General features: G+C 39.2%; 2 protein-coding genes across 6 annotated transcripts in view; both read right to left on the bottom strand.

Moving 5' to 3' along the window:
• LOC118335745 (extracellular matrix protein 1-like) overlaps positions 1-1303 on the bottom strand; it is a 5663-nt gene extending 4360 nt beyond the window's left edge. The window contains exons 1-2 of the mRNA XM_035672173.1: positions 1031-1303; positions 259-315 (exon numbers count right to left, since the gene is read on the bottom strand). Coding sequence (XP_035528066.1) covers positions 259-315; positions 1031-1100 — 127 coding nt within the window. The 5' untranslated portion in view covers positions 1101-1303. The remainder of the gene's footprint in view (positions 1-258; positions 316-1030) is intronic.
• A 1761-nt stretch (positions 1304-3064) lies between these two features.
• The window catches only part of rorc (RAR-related orphan receptor C), a 19115-nt gene continuing 6820 nt past the window's right edge, over positions 3065-15359 (bottom strand). For all 5 annotated transcript variants that reach the window (XM_035672250.1, XM_035672251.1, XM_035672249.1 and 2 more), the window contains 10 exons: positions 8258-8343; positions 7293-7434; positions 6849-7202; positions 6653-6754; positions 6437-6558; positions 5855-5987; positions 5632-5739; positions 5396-5506; positions 4538-4647; positions 3065-4386 (listed from right to left, as the gene is read on the bottom strand). In XM_035672250.1, coding sequence (XP_035528143.1) covers positions 4222-4386; positions 4538-4647; positions 5396-5506; positions 5632-5739; positions 5855-5987; positions 6437-6558; positions 6653-6754; positions 6849-7202; positions 7293-7434; positions 8258-8343 — 1433 coding nt within the window. In that variant the 3' untranslated portion in view covers positions 3065-4221. The remainder of the gene's footprint in view (positions 4387-4537; positions 4648-5395; positions 5507-5631; positions 5740-5854; positions 5988-6436; positions 6559-6652; positions 6755-6848; positions 7203-7292; positions 7435-8257; positions 8344-15359) is intronic.

Below are 15359 nucleotides of genomic sequence, written 5' to 3'. Positions count from 1 at the left end.
AAAACTTAAAGGGATCTTTAGCAATTTAGTATGGCACCATAAAGTCGCAGAGACTATAAAAAGACACGATCAGGGTTACATTACACACAAAAGTTATGTAGCACTTCTCCTGACGAGCAAACTGAACTTTATGAATAAAGAAAATGTTATCCTTAAACCTCAATCTAAAAAACTCTTGAGGTAGCAAGAGCTGACCAAATGCCATTCTGAACAGCTGGTCCTTGCAGAAATACTGCACTGGTATGTGAATACACGCACCTTGCATGATTTTGTCGAGGTCAAAGGTGACATCACGCTGCTCAAGGTTTTGCTCATCTGGAAAATCGTAGACACAAAGAGAGAGGGAGGAAGGAAGCCAGACAAAGTTATGCAACTCTTCATTGGTTTTCTTTAATGCACAAATTATACAGAGACAGACAGACAGACAGAACAGTGGTGGAAGAAGTATCCCTATTCACTCCTACACGTACTTGGAGGTCCCCCAATAACCAAGGAGGTGTCGAATGCCCACCCCTAATTACTCTCATTACAAGTAGGTCCTGCATTTAAAATGGTACCTAAGTAAAAGTTTGGAAGTACGAACACAACAATAGACTTCCCCATTGTGGGACTAGTAAAGGAATATCTTAAGTCAGATTTGAATGTTGTATCATTTTCAATATTTGCATACTATTTGTTAGTTTCATCTATAACAATTCATCATATTCTACTATCTCATGGAAAATCTTAATCTTGCAAGCAGCCTCTCTATGAATCTGAAGTATTTGCCCCTGAAACGCAGTGAAACAAAAGTGCCAGAATATAAATATTCATGTAATAAAACAGTACATTCCACCAGTGGAGACATCACAGCAGGCATGCACATAAAAGCCCTTTGAATACTGGAGGATTCATGTCAGTGTGGGCGCAATAAACGCACTTACAGCAGTTTAGACGAACCAACATGGAGCCCGGCCATCAGCCAAGAAGCAAACACAACAATTTCTGACATGAACAACAACACAAAAGAAAAAGCAACAACAGTACCAACCCTCATGCGCTGAGCTCAGTAAAACCAACACAAACGCGGTGGCGCAGACTAGAGCCGGAGACGACCCCATTGCCAACTTGATAGTGTCTCTCTGGTACTGTTTGTCCCGCTGCTGCTGGCTGTCCTGGCACAGAGGGAGGGAGAGAGAAAGGGAGAGAGGGAGAGAGAGAGAGAGCAGAGGCCGCCCAGGAAAGCACGCTCAGCGGGGCAGCGCTCAGACCGGCCCGTTAATTGGTCCAACAGAAGCCGCCGTGCTGTCCGTCTGCAACCGGGGAAAACAGTTTTTATGGTTGTTGTGGGGTTTGAGGGGGGGGGATGAGGCGGAGTGAGGGGAAAAATAGGGAGGGGAGGAAGTTTTTCAACATGACTCATAAGTGCTCCGCTTAAATCCTGGGTGCAGTTAGGGTGCGCTTATATGGGAAAAGTATGATCTCGTTTTCAGTCACTGAAACTGTGGGCTGTGTGTGTTTGAACATGACTACTGTTAAGCTATTTACTCCTCAGTTAGCACCTGTACTGCCAGTTCTTGCTGAAACAAAGTCATTATTTAACTCATTTTATCACACAGGGGATTAAAGGTGAATTATTATCATTAGGCCTATAATTCATTTAGCAAATATTTTGGAAGCATCATTAGCTGCCCCCCCCCCAGAAAAAAACAAAGTAAACAATCTAATCTTGTCATTTGTTACCTCGATTTTAATTTTGTCCATCTCACCCACTGTGTTAGTGATTTATTGTTTGCTTAGATATTAAAGGCCTTAAATTCCTTCTTATCTCACACTGTTGTTGTCCAACAGTTTGAGTCCAGGGTTATCATGGTCTCACAAATTCCAGTCTGAGAGACAGTGTGACCTCTACACAATCCCTCCCACCATGTTCTCCAGAAAAACTTACTTTGCAGATGCAGACAGCAATTTAATGAGTTTCCACAGTTTGCTCGCTACAGGCCACAGCTTAAACTGGCAGGATTATCCAGCTTTTGCTGCGCTGCCCATAGCTCTTTCCCATCACTTACAGTAGATAGCAGGATCAAAGTTTCTGGTTGGTGGTTGTGAATGATGGAGGTCCGGAAACTGTGTTTGTCCCGGGTAGAAAATCCCCCCGAGAGGTCAGACAGCAAAGAAAGGCAAACAAACTTGCAGGGCTGCAATGTACTCCCTTTCATACTTGTACTGGAAAGAGAGGGCCACTGTCAAAATATGAGCATGGGTTGACAGTAAAGACTAACATTGTGGCACAGCTTTATGTTGTTTTCCAGGAGTAAAATGATGTCTAGTTTATTTATATTGCTCAAGTTCATGTCTCTATGGTCGTTACAGGTCAAGAGCAGCCAAAGTATCTTAACGCAGAAGGAAAAAACCAAGAAACCACAAGAGAGGAAATTAAAAGAGGACTCCCACTCTTTGGATTACTGTGGGTGTAATAGTTACAACGAGTGGGAAAATGGCTATTAAATAAACAGAGTTGTACTTTGCTTATCTTCTATTCAACATGAGACGTCAACAAGAATTATTTTTGTCTTTCTAAACTAAACTATGAGAGCAAAAATCACTGCATATGAAGGTTGTTTAGAAAGTTGTTTTTTAGCAAACAACCACACATGAAAAAGAATATAAGAGCACAGCTAGTTTTCTAGCATGACTGCAAGGATGTGTAACATAGATTCTTTGTGGCTTTTTAAGGGAAATTGCCAGTTGACTCAGTCTTTTCATTATTTGCTTCCTCTTAACTTGGTTAGCAACAGTTTCTGTCTATGACAACCTGATGACAACTTTCCATTGCCACAATCTGCATAAGGGTCATCCACAATGACTAATATTTCCTTTGTGTTACATGCAGTTGCACATCTACAGTATTGTGCTGGGACTATGTCTGGATGTTCCTCCATATGCGACTGATAATGATAAATAATGCAGAACTATGTCTGCTATGAAATTTGCTAACAAGACCCTTTTTGTTGCACGTCCCAGTCTTACACAACTGCTTACATTACATTTGTTTTTTCAAATAGATAAATAAAGTTAGCACATCTGTTTGGTGTCACAGGCTCAGCAGTTTATTATAAGAGTTACATGGAATTATCTTCATTATAACCTCCGCTGTTCCAGGAACAGGACGAACTACATCCAGACATATATTACTTAATGCTGAAACCTATCATCATTTCCTCTGCACTCATGGCTTTATTTAAAGATATGTAGAGAAAACAAAAGATATGCAGGTTTATCTGAAAAAAAGGGAAAAGTTTCCACACAGAGGAACAGACTTCTACTGTATCACATTTTTGTAATTGAATATTTATTCTACATTTAATGCAACATCTTTTCAAAGCTCAAAAGATATAAAAGCCTGTGAGGATTTATTTGAACACAAAGGATAACATTTTAGAGGTACTGCCACTTTGTGGGACTTATTAGTCAATCTGTGACAACATCAACCTGAGGAGAAACATTTCTCTAGAGACATACAGATGCAATGAGGCAGGTCTCTTGTCTCTTTTTGGGTGTGTATAGCACTGAATATGTACACATATCACATTCAGCTCAGTTGTTTCTGAGACTGTCACAATGAGGACAAGAGTCTTACAGTTTACTGGCATTTAACAAATCTGATGTCTTCCTATTGTTGTTGTTGAAGGAAATAGTTGTGATATTATCATTCAAATGTCTGACATTGCGGAAACAGTATAATACAGCAATGACGTTGAGATGAAAATCTTTTGAGGCATAAAGGTTACTTATAATATTTAATACTACAAGAACAGTCTGTGTATTATACTGAGTTATTGACCATTTTAAGTTTGTGCTGCCTCTTTGAATCTCTATGTCTGAACACACAACAACTGGACAGAATCACAAAAGCACACTCCTGAGAGAAAATATATCCCATTGACAATGTACTGTCAAAGAACATCAAAACATCTGTTTCCCTGGAATAATCAAAATAGTTTTAAGCTATCAAAATATGGAAATTTATGTTTGACACAATCTACCAAAAAGCTCTGCTGGGAGTCATACTTAACACACTACAACTACTGTGCTTCTCTCTCATTTTTTATTATTAGAAAAATAGATTCTGTCAGGAAGTAATGATGAGATTTAAAATAATGTGTGTATGTGTGTGTGGTGCTGTGTCGGTGCCTGTGTGTGTGTGTGTACGACTGTGTCTTTGCATATTCTACTAAATCCTCAGTGAGTGGTCCCCGGCAGCAGCTCTGCCTCAGAGGCAAACAGCTCCTTGTAGAGTGGAGGGAACTGAGAGTGAGCGATGAGCGGGTAACGCTGACTGAACCAGCGCAGCTTCTCCATGTGCAGACTGCACAGTGAACGCAACACCGCCATCCTCTGGTAGAGCTGCGGAGAGGACACAGACACAATTAGACATCTGTTTTCTACCACAGTGAGGAACATGCAGATCAAAGAATAATGTGTTTGCTTTTTTTAATCAGCTTTAACCAAGCAGAGAGCTAAAGATAAAGTATCTGCTCTATAATGAGACACGTACCTTGTGCATTAGACTTTCTTGGTTGTCTCGGCGTAGAATGTGTGTGAGTCCTAACTCCACGCTTCTTTGCACTCGTTGAACCCTGCTTCTATCCTCCAGACTTGGACGATCTGCACAGAAAGACAAAAAAAGCAAGAGGATTTATTTTTAAGGGTGCACCATATTACTCTGCATACATGTGGATATTCCTGGTTCACTGTGTGGCCTGTAAATGTTACCATGTCTATTAACAGCCACTGGGGGGCAGAGAAGCTGAATGTGTGAGAATGAAAAACTAAACCACAGAGCAAAATGTGATGGAAAAAGGATGACTTGTACTTCTCAGTTGTCTGATCTACCGTAGGTCTATTGAAAGCAGAGAAATGTTGAATATTTCAGGAATTATTTGGCTGTTGACAATGATAAAAGCTTATAACCTATTTCTGCTACATTTGTTTTGCATGTCTCAGTCTTACAGTTTATATTGATAATATTGATGGGTTGAAAATGTAATGTGTTTCACAAACCAATATCAAGGTTAAGGTGACTAAAAATATATGTCTTTAGTTAAATATTTTTTTCAAAATGTCAGCTTTCTGATCTGGCACATGGTCCTGATACACTGTCAAGATTTAGCCATAAATGACCATCAGTGTAAATCTTAAAATGTAGACTGGGTAAATCTTGGGGAACGAAAAAAGACAACTCAGCTTCCAAAAGATAAACAAAACAAAACTGATGTTCCCTGGTGAAAAGCATGACATATATTGCTTATCCTGTTGGTAATCAACTGCACTGAAGTGTCTTTCACACTTTTTTATGTTTTAGAACTGTGGAATATAATGCAACCTGACTGAGAGACAGGTGAGTTGATCTTACCTGTGTTGATCAGCACCAGAGCACTGAAGAGAGCAATCTGGTGCTCAGTGAGCTTTAGAGCACACATACCATGAGCAAAGTCAAACACCGCAGTGATTAAATCACCACATGCTGCAAGAAAAGAAACCACAGAGCATTGATAAACCACCATATTTATATTTTGAGCTCAATGTGTGAATGGTTTCAGAACTGCTGTTGTGCTTCATGTATGGAGCAATGCAGAGAGAAATCCTCACCCAAGGACTTGAAGACTTCCCCTCCAGCAAATTTCCCGTCAAAGAAGACGGTGTTGTTCTCTGTGTTGAAGAATCGACACATCCTGACCAGAACCACCTCCATGGAGCCTGAGAGAAGAGGGGAAGAAAGGGGTCAGTTAAAAGGAAAAAAAGAGCGATTAAAAGCATTTTAGATTGCGATTGAAGGGGATGGTCCCTTCTTGTAAGTGACAGTTAAATTCACCAGTCTTCAGGAGAGCAATCTGGTCGTTTTGGCTGAGCATACGGAAGCCTGGGATGTGTTTCGCGAACTCCACCACATACTGCACGGCATCAGTCAGTCGGACGGCACAATGCTGCCACATCTCATCCACTGACTGGGAGTAAGAAAAAGTGTAGAGTGAGTTTATTTCGAAGAAGTCTTTGCAACATAATATTCAAATCAACAAACATTTTAACCAATTTTAACATTGCCATTGCCACATGCCATTCAGTCTACTACTTATTCTTATAATTTAGCATATTTACTGTACTTCAAATGTTTATTTAGTGTAATTATAGCATATTCAGTGCTAAAAAGCAATTTTGGAAGGATCATCAAAGCCATTAACTTCAAGCTGAACATAAGTCTTCTGTGTGATCAAAGAGAGAGAAGTAGAGGAGCGGGGAAAATGATGAAACAAGTTTTCTCGGTTTTCTCTTTGATGAATCAAAAGTAGCCTCAGCCTAAAGCCATCTGAAATGGCATGTTTTGTTTTGAGACTGCCTGAATAAGGTCACAAGAGGAAGCTTGAGAACCAAGAAAACAGTCATCAGATTGGTATACTTTGCTCTGGTAGGCTTGGATCTCCTCTCTGCTGAACAATTTCCATCTGAGAGCCTGCAGCTCCTCCACTCTGTACTGGCTGGTCTCTCTGTGGGAACGCACAATGCTGGCACACAGCTCATCTAAAAAAAGAAAAAAAGAAGTAACACTTAAGTATCAATAACTACAAAACACTTACATGCACGTTACCCCATGTCCCACATGCTGTTTGCTCACCTATGTTTCTTAGACAGTGAGGATAGAGGCTGTAAGGATCCTCCAGAGGGTTGTAGGGATGAATGGCCATCAGATCATGAGATGACTGTCTGGAGTCAAATCCTGACATGAAGAACAGAGTCGACAGACAAATAAGGGATGAGCAGAGGAGGATGAAGGGAACTGCACACAGTGAGTACACACATGGGTACCTCACCTCTTACGTCGGGGTGTCCGCTGTTGTCTCCCCTCCCCTGGGGTCTTAAAGTGGGAGAGACACCGGAGCCTCGGTAGATCATACCCGACACCTGCGACTCGTTTGGGGAGCACACCAGGTATGGGTGAACATCAGCAGTGTAGGTCAGCAGCTCAGTTTCCCCGGTGAAGGAGTAGGCCATGGGCTGAAGGAGCTGTGGGGAGCGGTCTTGACGGGCCTTGGTGGAGTAGGACAAGACAGACTGGGCATCTCCCTGAAGCTGCTGCTGTTGCTGCTGTTGCTGCTGTCGGTGCCTCTCCACTTCAGCAATCAGGGAGTCCCGCTGACGTTTGGACATCCGTCCAAATTTCACAGCTGAGAAAGACAAAAAAGTGAACACAATGAAAATGAACACATGCTGTGATTAACTGATATAGTCTGTCTGTCAGTCTGTTTGTGTCTCACCATCTCTGCTCATGCCCTGCGCCAAGCACTTCTGCAGACGGCAGTGTTGGCAGCGGTTGCGGCTGGCCCGGTCGATCTGACAGTTGCTCTGCCTGGAGCAGGAGTAGGATACAGTAGGCAGCTGGCTACGCCGGAAAAATCCCTGAGAGAAAAACAGAAACATGATTTTTAAGGCAGATATCAATGTAGATTCCCTTTAATTAGTTAATTAATTAATACGTTTTAACATTTTAGGTGAAACACAAACTTGCTGATTAGCGTGTGACACTGTTACTAAATCATCTCAAACATATCTTCAATATTTCTGTGCTCACGTCTCTTCTTACTTACTTAAATAAGCTATGCTGACACCAAAAAAAAACTACAATAAGATGACACTGAATATATTGGACTTGCTCTGATTATTAAAGGAATAGTCCAACATTTTGAGAAAAAAGGCTTGTTTGCATTCTTACTGAGAGGTAGATGAAAAGATGGATACCTCTCTTACATCTGTATGTTCAGTATGAAGCTGGAGCCAGCAGCTGGTTAGCTAAGCTTACCATCTCAGGAGGAAATACATAACTTGGCTCTGGCAACACTCCAAGAACTAACACCTGGTCAAGAAATAGTCCGACACATAACTCTCTGTAAAACCACAACGTGACGTTTTCACACTTCAGGTTTTTGTGAGGTTTCAACAAACAATTGTTGATTAGTGAGCTCTTGAGATTCTGGTAGAAGGATTTTATACCTTTATACAGAGCCAGGCTAGCTATTTCCCCCTTGTTTCCAGTTTTTATGATAAGCTAAGCCAACAGGCCGCTAGCTGTAGCTTCATATTGAATGTACAGATGTGACAGTGGTCTGAATCTCCTCATCTAACATGAGACTGAATTGTAGTTCCCAAAATGTTGAACTGTTTCGTTAATACTGATATATTTGTGTTTGTACAGTGAGGAAGGGGTCAAATGCTGTCATCTCACCTTGCAACCCTCACATGTGATGACTCCATAATGCACTCCAGAGGATTTGTCACCGCAGATCTTGCATGGGATAACTTCAATCTGGGCTGAACAAACACAGAAGTGAAAGCAATTATGTTAACGTTTTCAAGTGCAGCCATTTTTTGTCAACACAGGTGCTACTATGTTACTGTCAGGCAGGTAACACACCAAGAGTAATGCAAGCAAGAAGAAGATCCTTGATCTTCAGTATAAGTATTTTTTCATGCAGCAGCTCAACAGGTCACAAAAAAACAAAAATGTCTGACAGCTGACCAAATAGAGTGTGTACTGAAGGAAAAGTCAAATCTGTTGATATGATATCACACTGTGCAAAAAAGGACTTGTTTATGGATCCGTATCCAGATCTGTATATCATATCATCTCATTATAAAGATAAAATCTGTCAAAGAAAGTCTGTAATCCTCTGCTTACTGTCCATATCTTTGACAAATATAACAAATCAACGTATCTGCATATGTTTGTGCATTTATTCCTCTGTCATTGTGAAAAAGTCTGACCAAATGTAGATTAACCAGTCCCTTATAACTGTAATATACTGTAAACTCATGACCTCAGGTTTCTTTATCATCACGTCAGCATTGTTTAACCTCAATAAAACAATAGTTTATGTTGTTTGAATAATGTTATGATTTCAGATGCATAAATTATCCTAAAATCCAGTCTTAACCTCTAGAGCACACAACTTGTAGAAGTAAAATATGCCAACACCATGATGACACTGCATATATACTGATTCTCACCCAAAAAGTAAAGTGGAAAACGATTCCCACTGTGAGAACTCAAGTGTTCTGCTGTACTTCCCCTTAAACATCTGTCAGTTGTTGTGTGACCAGAGTAAAGCAAAGGTATTTTCCTCTCAAGCACCTCTTGCCTTAATAATAATGAACAACATCAAATATGACGAGGAGAGAGTCTTCTGAGGACGTGGAATATTTTCAAATGGAGAAAGGCGGAGAATACGAAGGTGTCAACCTCAGAGTCCTTTCAAGTGGTTGACTGGCTTCTCTTTCACTCTGACTGTCCCTCTTTCATCTCATTTCTTTCTTTGTGAATCCTTCTCTGTCTCGCTCATAAAGGACACAGCTGCCAGTAATGTACTCTCTCTCCTTCATCACTGCCAGTAATGGCCATCCCCCTCTCACCTCCCCCCATGCCCCTGATCTCTGTAAGCTCTCACACCCCTCAGTCTTTTTGCTTAGTGGTGATTTTTATGTCATAATCAGATGTAATTTGCTCCATTAAGGTACCAATTTAAGGTAAATGTTGTCTTTGTGAGCGGTGGGAACAGTTTTATAGCATGTCCTAACACACATATCTGCAATATAATGACAGATAGAACGATAGAGGCATCACATTATAGTATAATTGTACACATTATTAAACATATTTATAGTAACACTGAAAGGTGACACACATCCAGGAAGCTGAGCATAGAGTATGTGATTTTTTTTTCTTACACCAAATATTTTTTCCTTTTATCTATTCCTGTCATCTTATCTCGTCTTCCTTCCACAAATGCATTGAAGGTGTGATTGTTATGTCTGCGTGTCAATGCTTATGTGCTGTAGTATTTGCGTTTCCGTGCATAACTGTGTCAGATTTGTTCACGAGTGTGTGTTAGTGTGTCAGTGTGTGCCCTCTTTATCTGGTGCCACAGGGATCACCTGAAGGCTCCCAAGGGGGACAGAAGGTCTGAGGTCAAAACACACGTAAATGCAGACGTGGAGCACAAGCTTGTATGATAATGTGGGGATACTGCACAACTGATTAGATTGTGGCTGCTACTAATAGAGGTGATTGATGAACCTCAAGATGTACCATGATAAGGAGTATTTCACAGATCCAACCAGATATTGACACTAAAAAAGACAGATTTGGTTAACAAAAAAAACACTTCTCTGCAAGCTAAATATCATATCTCATTATATTGTTTATTTAGTCAAATAAAGATACTGAGCTGTGACTAAGATTGTGTTTCTTTCAGCAGTGGGGAAGGGGAAGAGAACATGAGTGGTCTCTGTTTTTTTTGTTTTGTTTTTTTCACTATTTCAGTTCTGATTGTTAACCTCAAACAACAGGAAATCCACTGTGACCCACAACCTTTCACTGTTCACACGCACACACACACACACAGACACACACAGCAATCAAACACACTGCTTCTCCAATAACTTTCCATGCAATCATAGCTCTCATTATTCTCAACTGAATTTATATGACAGCAAATGATCTAAAGCAGCACAGCATGATCACTCGAAATCATGACTAAAACAAAAAAATCTGAACACACCAGTATCTGGAAGTGGAAATGGACTTAACAGAAGATAAAAACTGAAGAATCTATAATCAGCAGCTCCTGTGAGCTTTTTTTTTTTTGTCTCACTTGGGTATCTCTGGCCACAGGCCTCAACCAAACCCAGCATCTCCTGGTCTCTGTGCATGCAGAGAGGTACAAATACAGAAAAACTACTACCATTGTTTCTTCCATTAGTGATCCTTCTTAGCAACAGAGCAGGCAATATAGCTGAAACACAGTGCTTATTTTCTCAAATGCATGTACTGTATGTTGAAACTAAAAGTGCATTTTTCTACTGCCTGATTGCCAAAACAGGTTTATATTGGTTTACCCTAATGTGGCAGGCCTGCACTACAGCTTAGTGTGACCCAATTAATAAGGGTTTTGGGTTAAAAAGATATTTTTACTGTAGCTTCTACGTGCTTATGTTCAATCAGTGAATGAAGATTCATTTTGCTCTCCAGTCTGATATATCCAAGCAACACTATTTAGTTTAGTTGCATAGTCTCATGATTTACAATATCTACTGACAAACCCTCAACGTCTTATATTTCCACTGCGACCCAGTACTACCGTACAGTATGAAACCAACTATATAAACACACCACACAAAGCTGCATATGCATGCACACAGACGTGAGATCCTTTAAGCAAAACAACCACACCGATCGATTTAAAATGTTTATCCTGAAATCGATACATAATTTGGATGTCGTTAAGAAGTGTAAGAGAATACAGATCTGCAATGATGGAAATACTCTGGTCTTTCAGTAAAAATAAAAGAAAGCCACCTCCCACGCTTCCGCATACAAAGTATACCGAGACGCCGCTGCACTGAGATGGACTGATTTATGTTTTTCAATCAGTACTTAGAGATATCAATGACTTACACATTCCCACGTAAAAAGCACATTTGTCATTGTCAAACAACTGAAGCTTCCGCTTAACAGCAAATACGAATCATAAAACGTTTGCAGGATTCTCATGAGCATGACAACTTCCTTATGAAAGCGGGACGTTCTATTTGTGTTATCTGTCGTTTGGATTCTTTTTTCTTGATTCTTACTGTTTTTTTCTCTTGTACATAGTGTTTATATTATATTATATTATTTCCCTTACTGTTTTTTATACGTTTTTTTCTATATCCACTTTGTTGCTGTAACATTATTTCCCCATTGTGGGACAAATAAAGGAATATCTTATCTTATCTCTTCTCAGTTTTTGTGATTATCAAGCAATGACAATAATAAAGAGTACTAAATCGAGTCTAATCTAATATGGACGAACATAAAAAAGAGTCATCGATATGTATATGTGTCCTCAAATATACACACACAAAAGATCCGCTGGAATAAATCATGAGAAAAAAGAGAAAGAAATGGAAGGAAAGGTTTGATCTCCGGGTTTCAACATAGAGTTTATTACAGAACACTCAATACTATCGCACAGTACTCTGCATGAAGCTGAGTGTGTGTGTGTCTGCATATTTGTGTGTATATGTGTGTGTGTGTGTGTGTGTGTGCTTGGGGTGGGGAGGTGGACAATACAGATTGCCACTCTCAACTCATCACTCTCTGCCTAAAATCACACTGTCAGCAGTCTGTTCATTGCACTGTAAACGGACAAAAAACCTCAACTTTCCTCTGACGGAAGCTTACCTTTTGTACACACGCGAGCAAGAGTGCAAACAAAGTTTGTATACACACACACACACACACACACACACACACAAATGCAATAATGTGTAACACCACTGTTTTCTTGCGTAATATGATTTGAAATTGTTTCAATAAAATTTGTCTTGTGATTATTTATAATAAAAGATTTTTTGTTTATGTATTGATAAATTCATTTATATAATTTAAAACGTTAAATATTTTAATTTAGAAGTTTCTGAGGCAAGATGTTTAAAAAGATTATGCTTCAGTTGAGGAAATAACCACACTATATTTTCTATTGTATCAAAATGTATGAAGGTGAAGAAAGACTATATCGCAACATATTGGTAATTAACAAAATAAATAAATAAAATGTATTTGCAAATCAAAAATGCAGTAAATAAAAGGCAAGTGTCATACCAAAGCCAACTTTAGATTCATTGTTCCTGCCGTGCAATGCAGAAAATGATCTGTAAAAGCTGTAAAACTTATTCTGACTTACTGAAACAAAATTAAAATATGAGAATAAATGTCCTTTATGAGAACCATGATTTAGAACTTCAACCCCTCCAAAAAAATGATCTAAAACCAACAAACAAACGAAGAAAAGAAAGAAACTGAAAGAAACAAATATCCTCCTAAAAAATAAACGTTATAATGACCGAGGTATTATATAAGAAGTATTTCACGTCTGTCTTCTGTATTGTATATTGTGTTACTAAACATTTTTGCTTTCCTATATGTCAATGCTGACTTCAGGTCTACAGGCATTAAATACCTTTGTTCTTTAAAATCAAACTGAGCTTGATGTTTCATAAATGTGAGAACTCAATGATTCATTCATGGTTTGACAACAAGTGTGTGAGAAAAACTACCTACAGTTACTTATCTGAGGAGATTATCAAAGCTAATCTAAACATCATTAGCACCATCAGATTTACCATATTTTACTTTGAAGTGCGGGCTGAATTTGGGGGTGTTTGAAAGAGGTAATGTTTTGACAGTAGCAAAGGGTATGAATAAGCTGCAGTATTTCATTTACCATATTTTCGGGGAGAATGTGTCACCTGCGATTTTGATGTGAGCTTTGATCTGAAGCCAAATGTTTTTGCTGCTTTGGAAGCGCTGTGCAGGTTTCTGCACTCAGAGGAACAAGGAAATCCTTTCTGATAAAGAAACTGTATTAAGAATCTACACAGGAATCCCCCGAACACAACAACAAAGCCATATGAAAAGTGTGTGTGCGTAAAGTCTGACGATATCAAGCCCACTGTGAGTGTGTAACACCAGAGAATTAAATCATTAAGTGTTTGTCACTGAAGTTCACACACAAGAATATGAAGTTGTATATTTGGAAATGGGAGCCTCCTTTTCTCTCTTTCATGCACACTATCCACACACAGCTGCAGGGTTGAGATATGCTACATCTAGGCGCCATCTAACAAGCAGCTGCCGATCTGTGTGTGTGTGTGCATCTTTCAAGTGCGTGTGTGTTTGCATGTTGCAGGAGAGTGTGTAAGCGACTTGCATAGAGAAGAATAATTATGTGTTATCATTTGTCTCTTTGCTGCTTCTTCCCCTCTCTGTGTAGCGGCTTTGTTCTTTTAATTAATTAATTTAAGTACTAAATAAATAAAGTAAATAAATCAAATTCATTCATTTTAATTATAACATTTTCATGATATTATCAGCATTTCCTCTGCAGCCTGCCTTCAGTATGTGTGTGTGGACTCAGTCCATTCAAACTGATGCACTGCGGTTGTGAGGCATCCTGTTTTCCTGTCTCTTTCGGTTTTACTTGATTAGAATTCGGTGGAAGTGTATTTACAAAAGGGTTTGCAACATCTCAAATGTCATATCAGGTATTAATTGGTTTCATTTATCGATTATATTACTTATCATTTTAATACATTATGGTGGCTCCAAACAAAAGGCGTTTTGCAGATCAGCTCAAAAGGTATGAACTTTGTTACAAAAAGTCAAAATGTTATACAACTTATTATACTCTCTGTATTGTACTATTCTTGACATCTTAAGACAGCTACGAGTTGCCTGAGGTGCAGTGTATATGTGGGAAGAAATATCCGAGACATGATTCAAATATTAAATGCATCAAAGGGAGCTCAAAATTGAGTCATGTTACCAAACCATAAAACTGAAACACATAAACCGATGTGAACGTAAACCAACAGTCACCCAATCAACCCAATTAAGTTTCAAAACAAAGAACAACATATGCCTTCATAACATATGCTTTAAAATGTGTGTGTGTGTTGTATGGGATCTGGGATCTGGTACAGACCTAATAAAAATATCTTTGGCTGATTAAAGACTCAGCATTAAAATCATAAAATTAGCTTGACGTAAGTGCAAAGTTGTGCAAATTTAGAGCCAGTTTGAAATGCAAGGTTTTACTATTTGACTCAGTGTCACATCAAAAGTGGAAACCTGAAGTAAAACAGCTTAATCACAGCTTGATAAAGTTCAGAAAAAGTTGACGCGTGTGAAGCCACAGGCGTCTACATCTGCATGAACACACAGTTATTTCAAAGATTTGATAAAAGAAACAAAAAAACTATGCAATGCAAGTGTTTAAAATCTACAGTGACATTATTAGAAGTATTGATAACAACATGGTGGTCCATCAGAGGCATCAATTTATCAAGTCACAGTCATATTATCACTCTGAATAATCGGAAACTATAAAATCAGGGTGGGTTTGAGATAGACAAAAAAGCAGGTAATTGATCGAATTGATAAAATATCTTTGATTGTACTGCCCACACACACTCACATTCACACACACACACACACCGAAGAACTTCATCCCTACCTCGCATCATCCTCACTCCTCCACTTGTCTCAGATGTTTGTCCCACTTTCACAAACTCACTTTTTCTCTCACTTCGTCTTACAATAGTCTTTCTTTTGACACACTTTTTTATCGCACCATATATCCTCTCACTCTTTCGACCTTTCTTCTTTTTTCACTCGTCCTTTAGCAAGCCGGGTCAGGTGCTCACTGCAGCTTTAGCACACATATTCAGACTTTTGAGTGTCTGTCACCGCCTCACCTTCCTTGTTAGCGCGTGTGTGTGTGTGTGTG

The sequence above is a fragment of the Morone saxatilis genome, unplaced genomic scaffold (assembly GCF_004916995.1).
Source record: "Morone saxatilis isolate NCDOM2014 unplaced genomic scaffold, NCSU_SB_2.0 Contig24, whole genome shotgun sequence".
Taxonomy (NCBI): domain Eukaryota; kingdom Metazoa; phylum Chordata; class Actinopteri; family Moronidae; genus Morone; species Morone saxatilis.
This window is presented reverse-complemented; position numbering and strand designations above follow the sequence as displayed.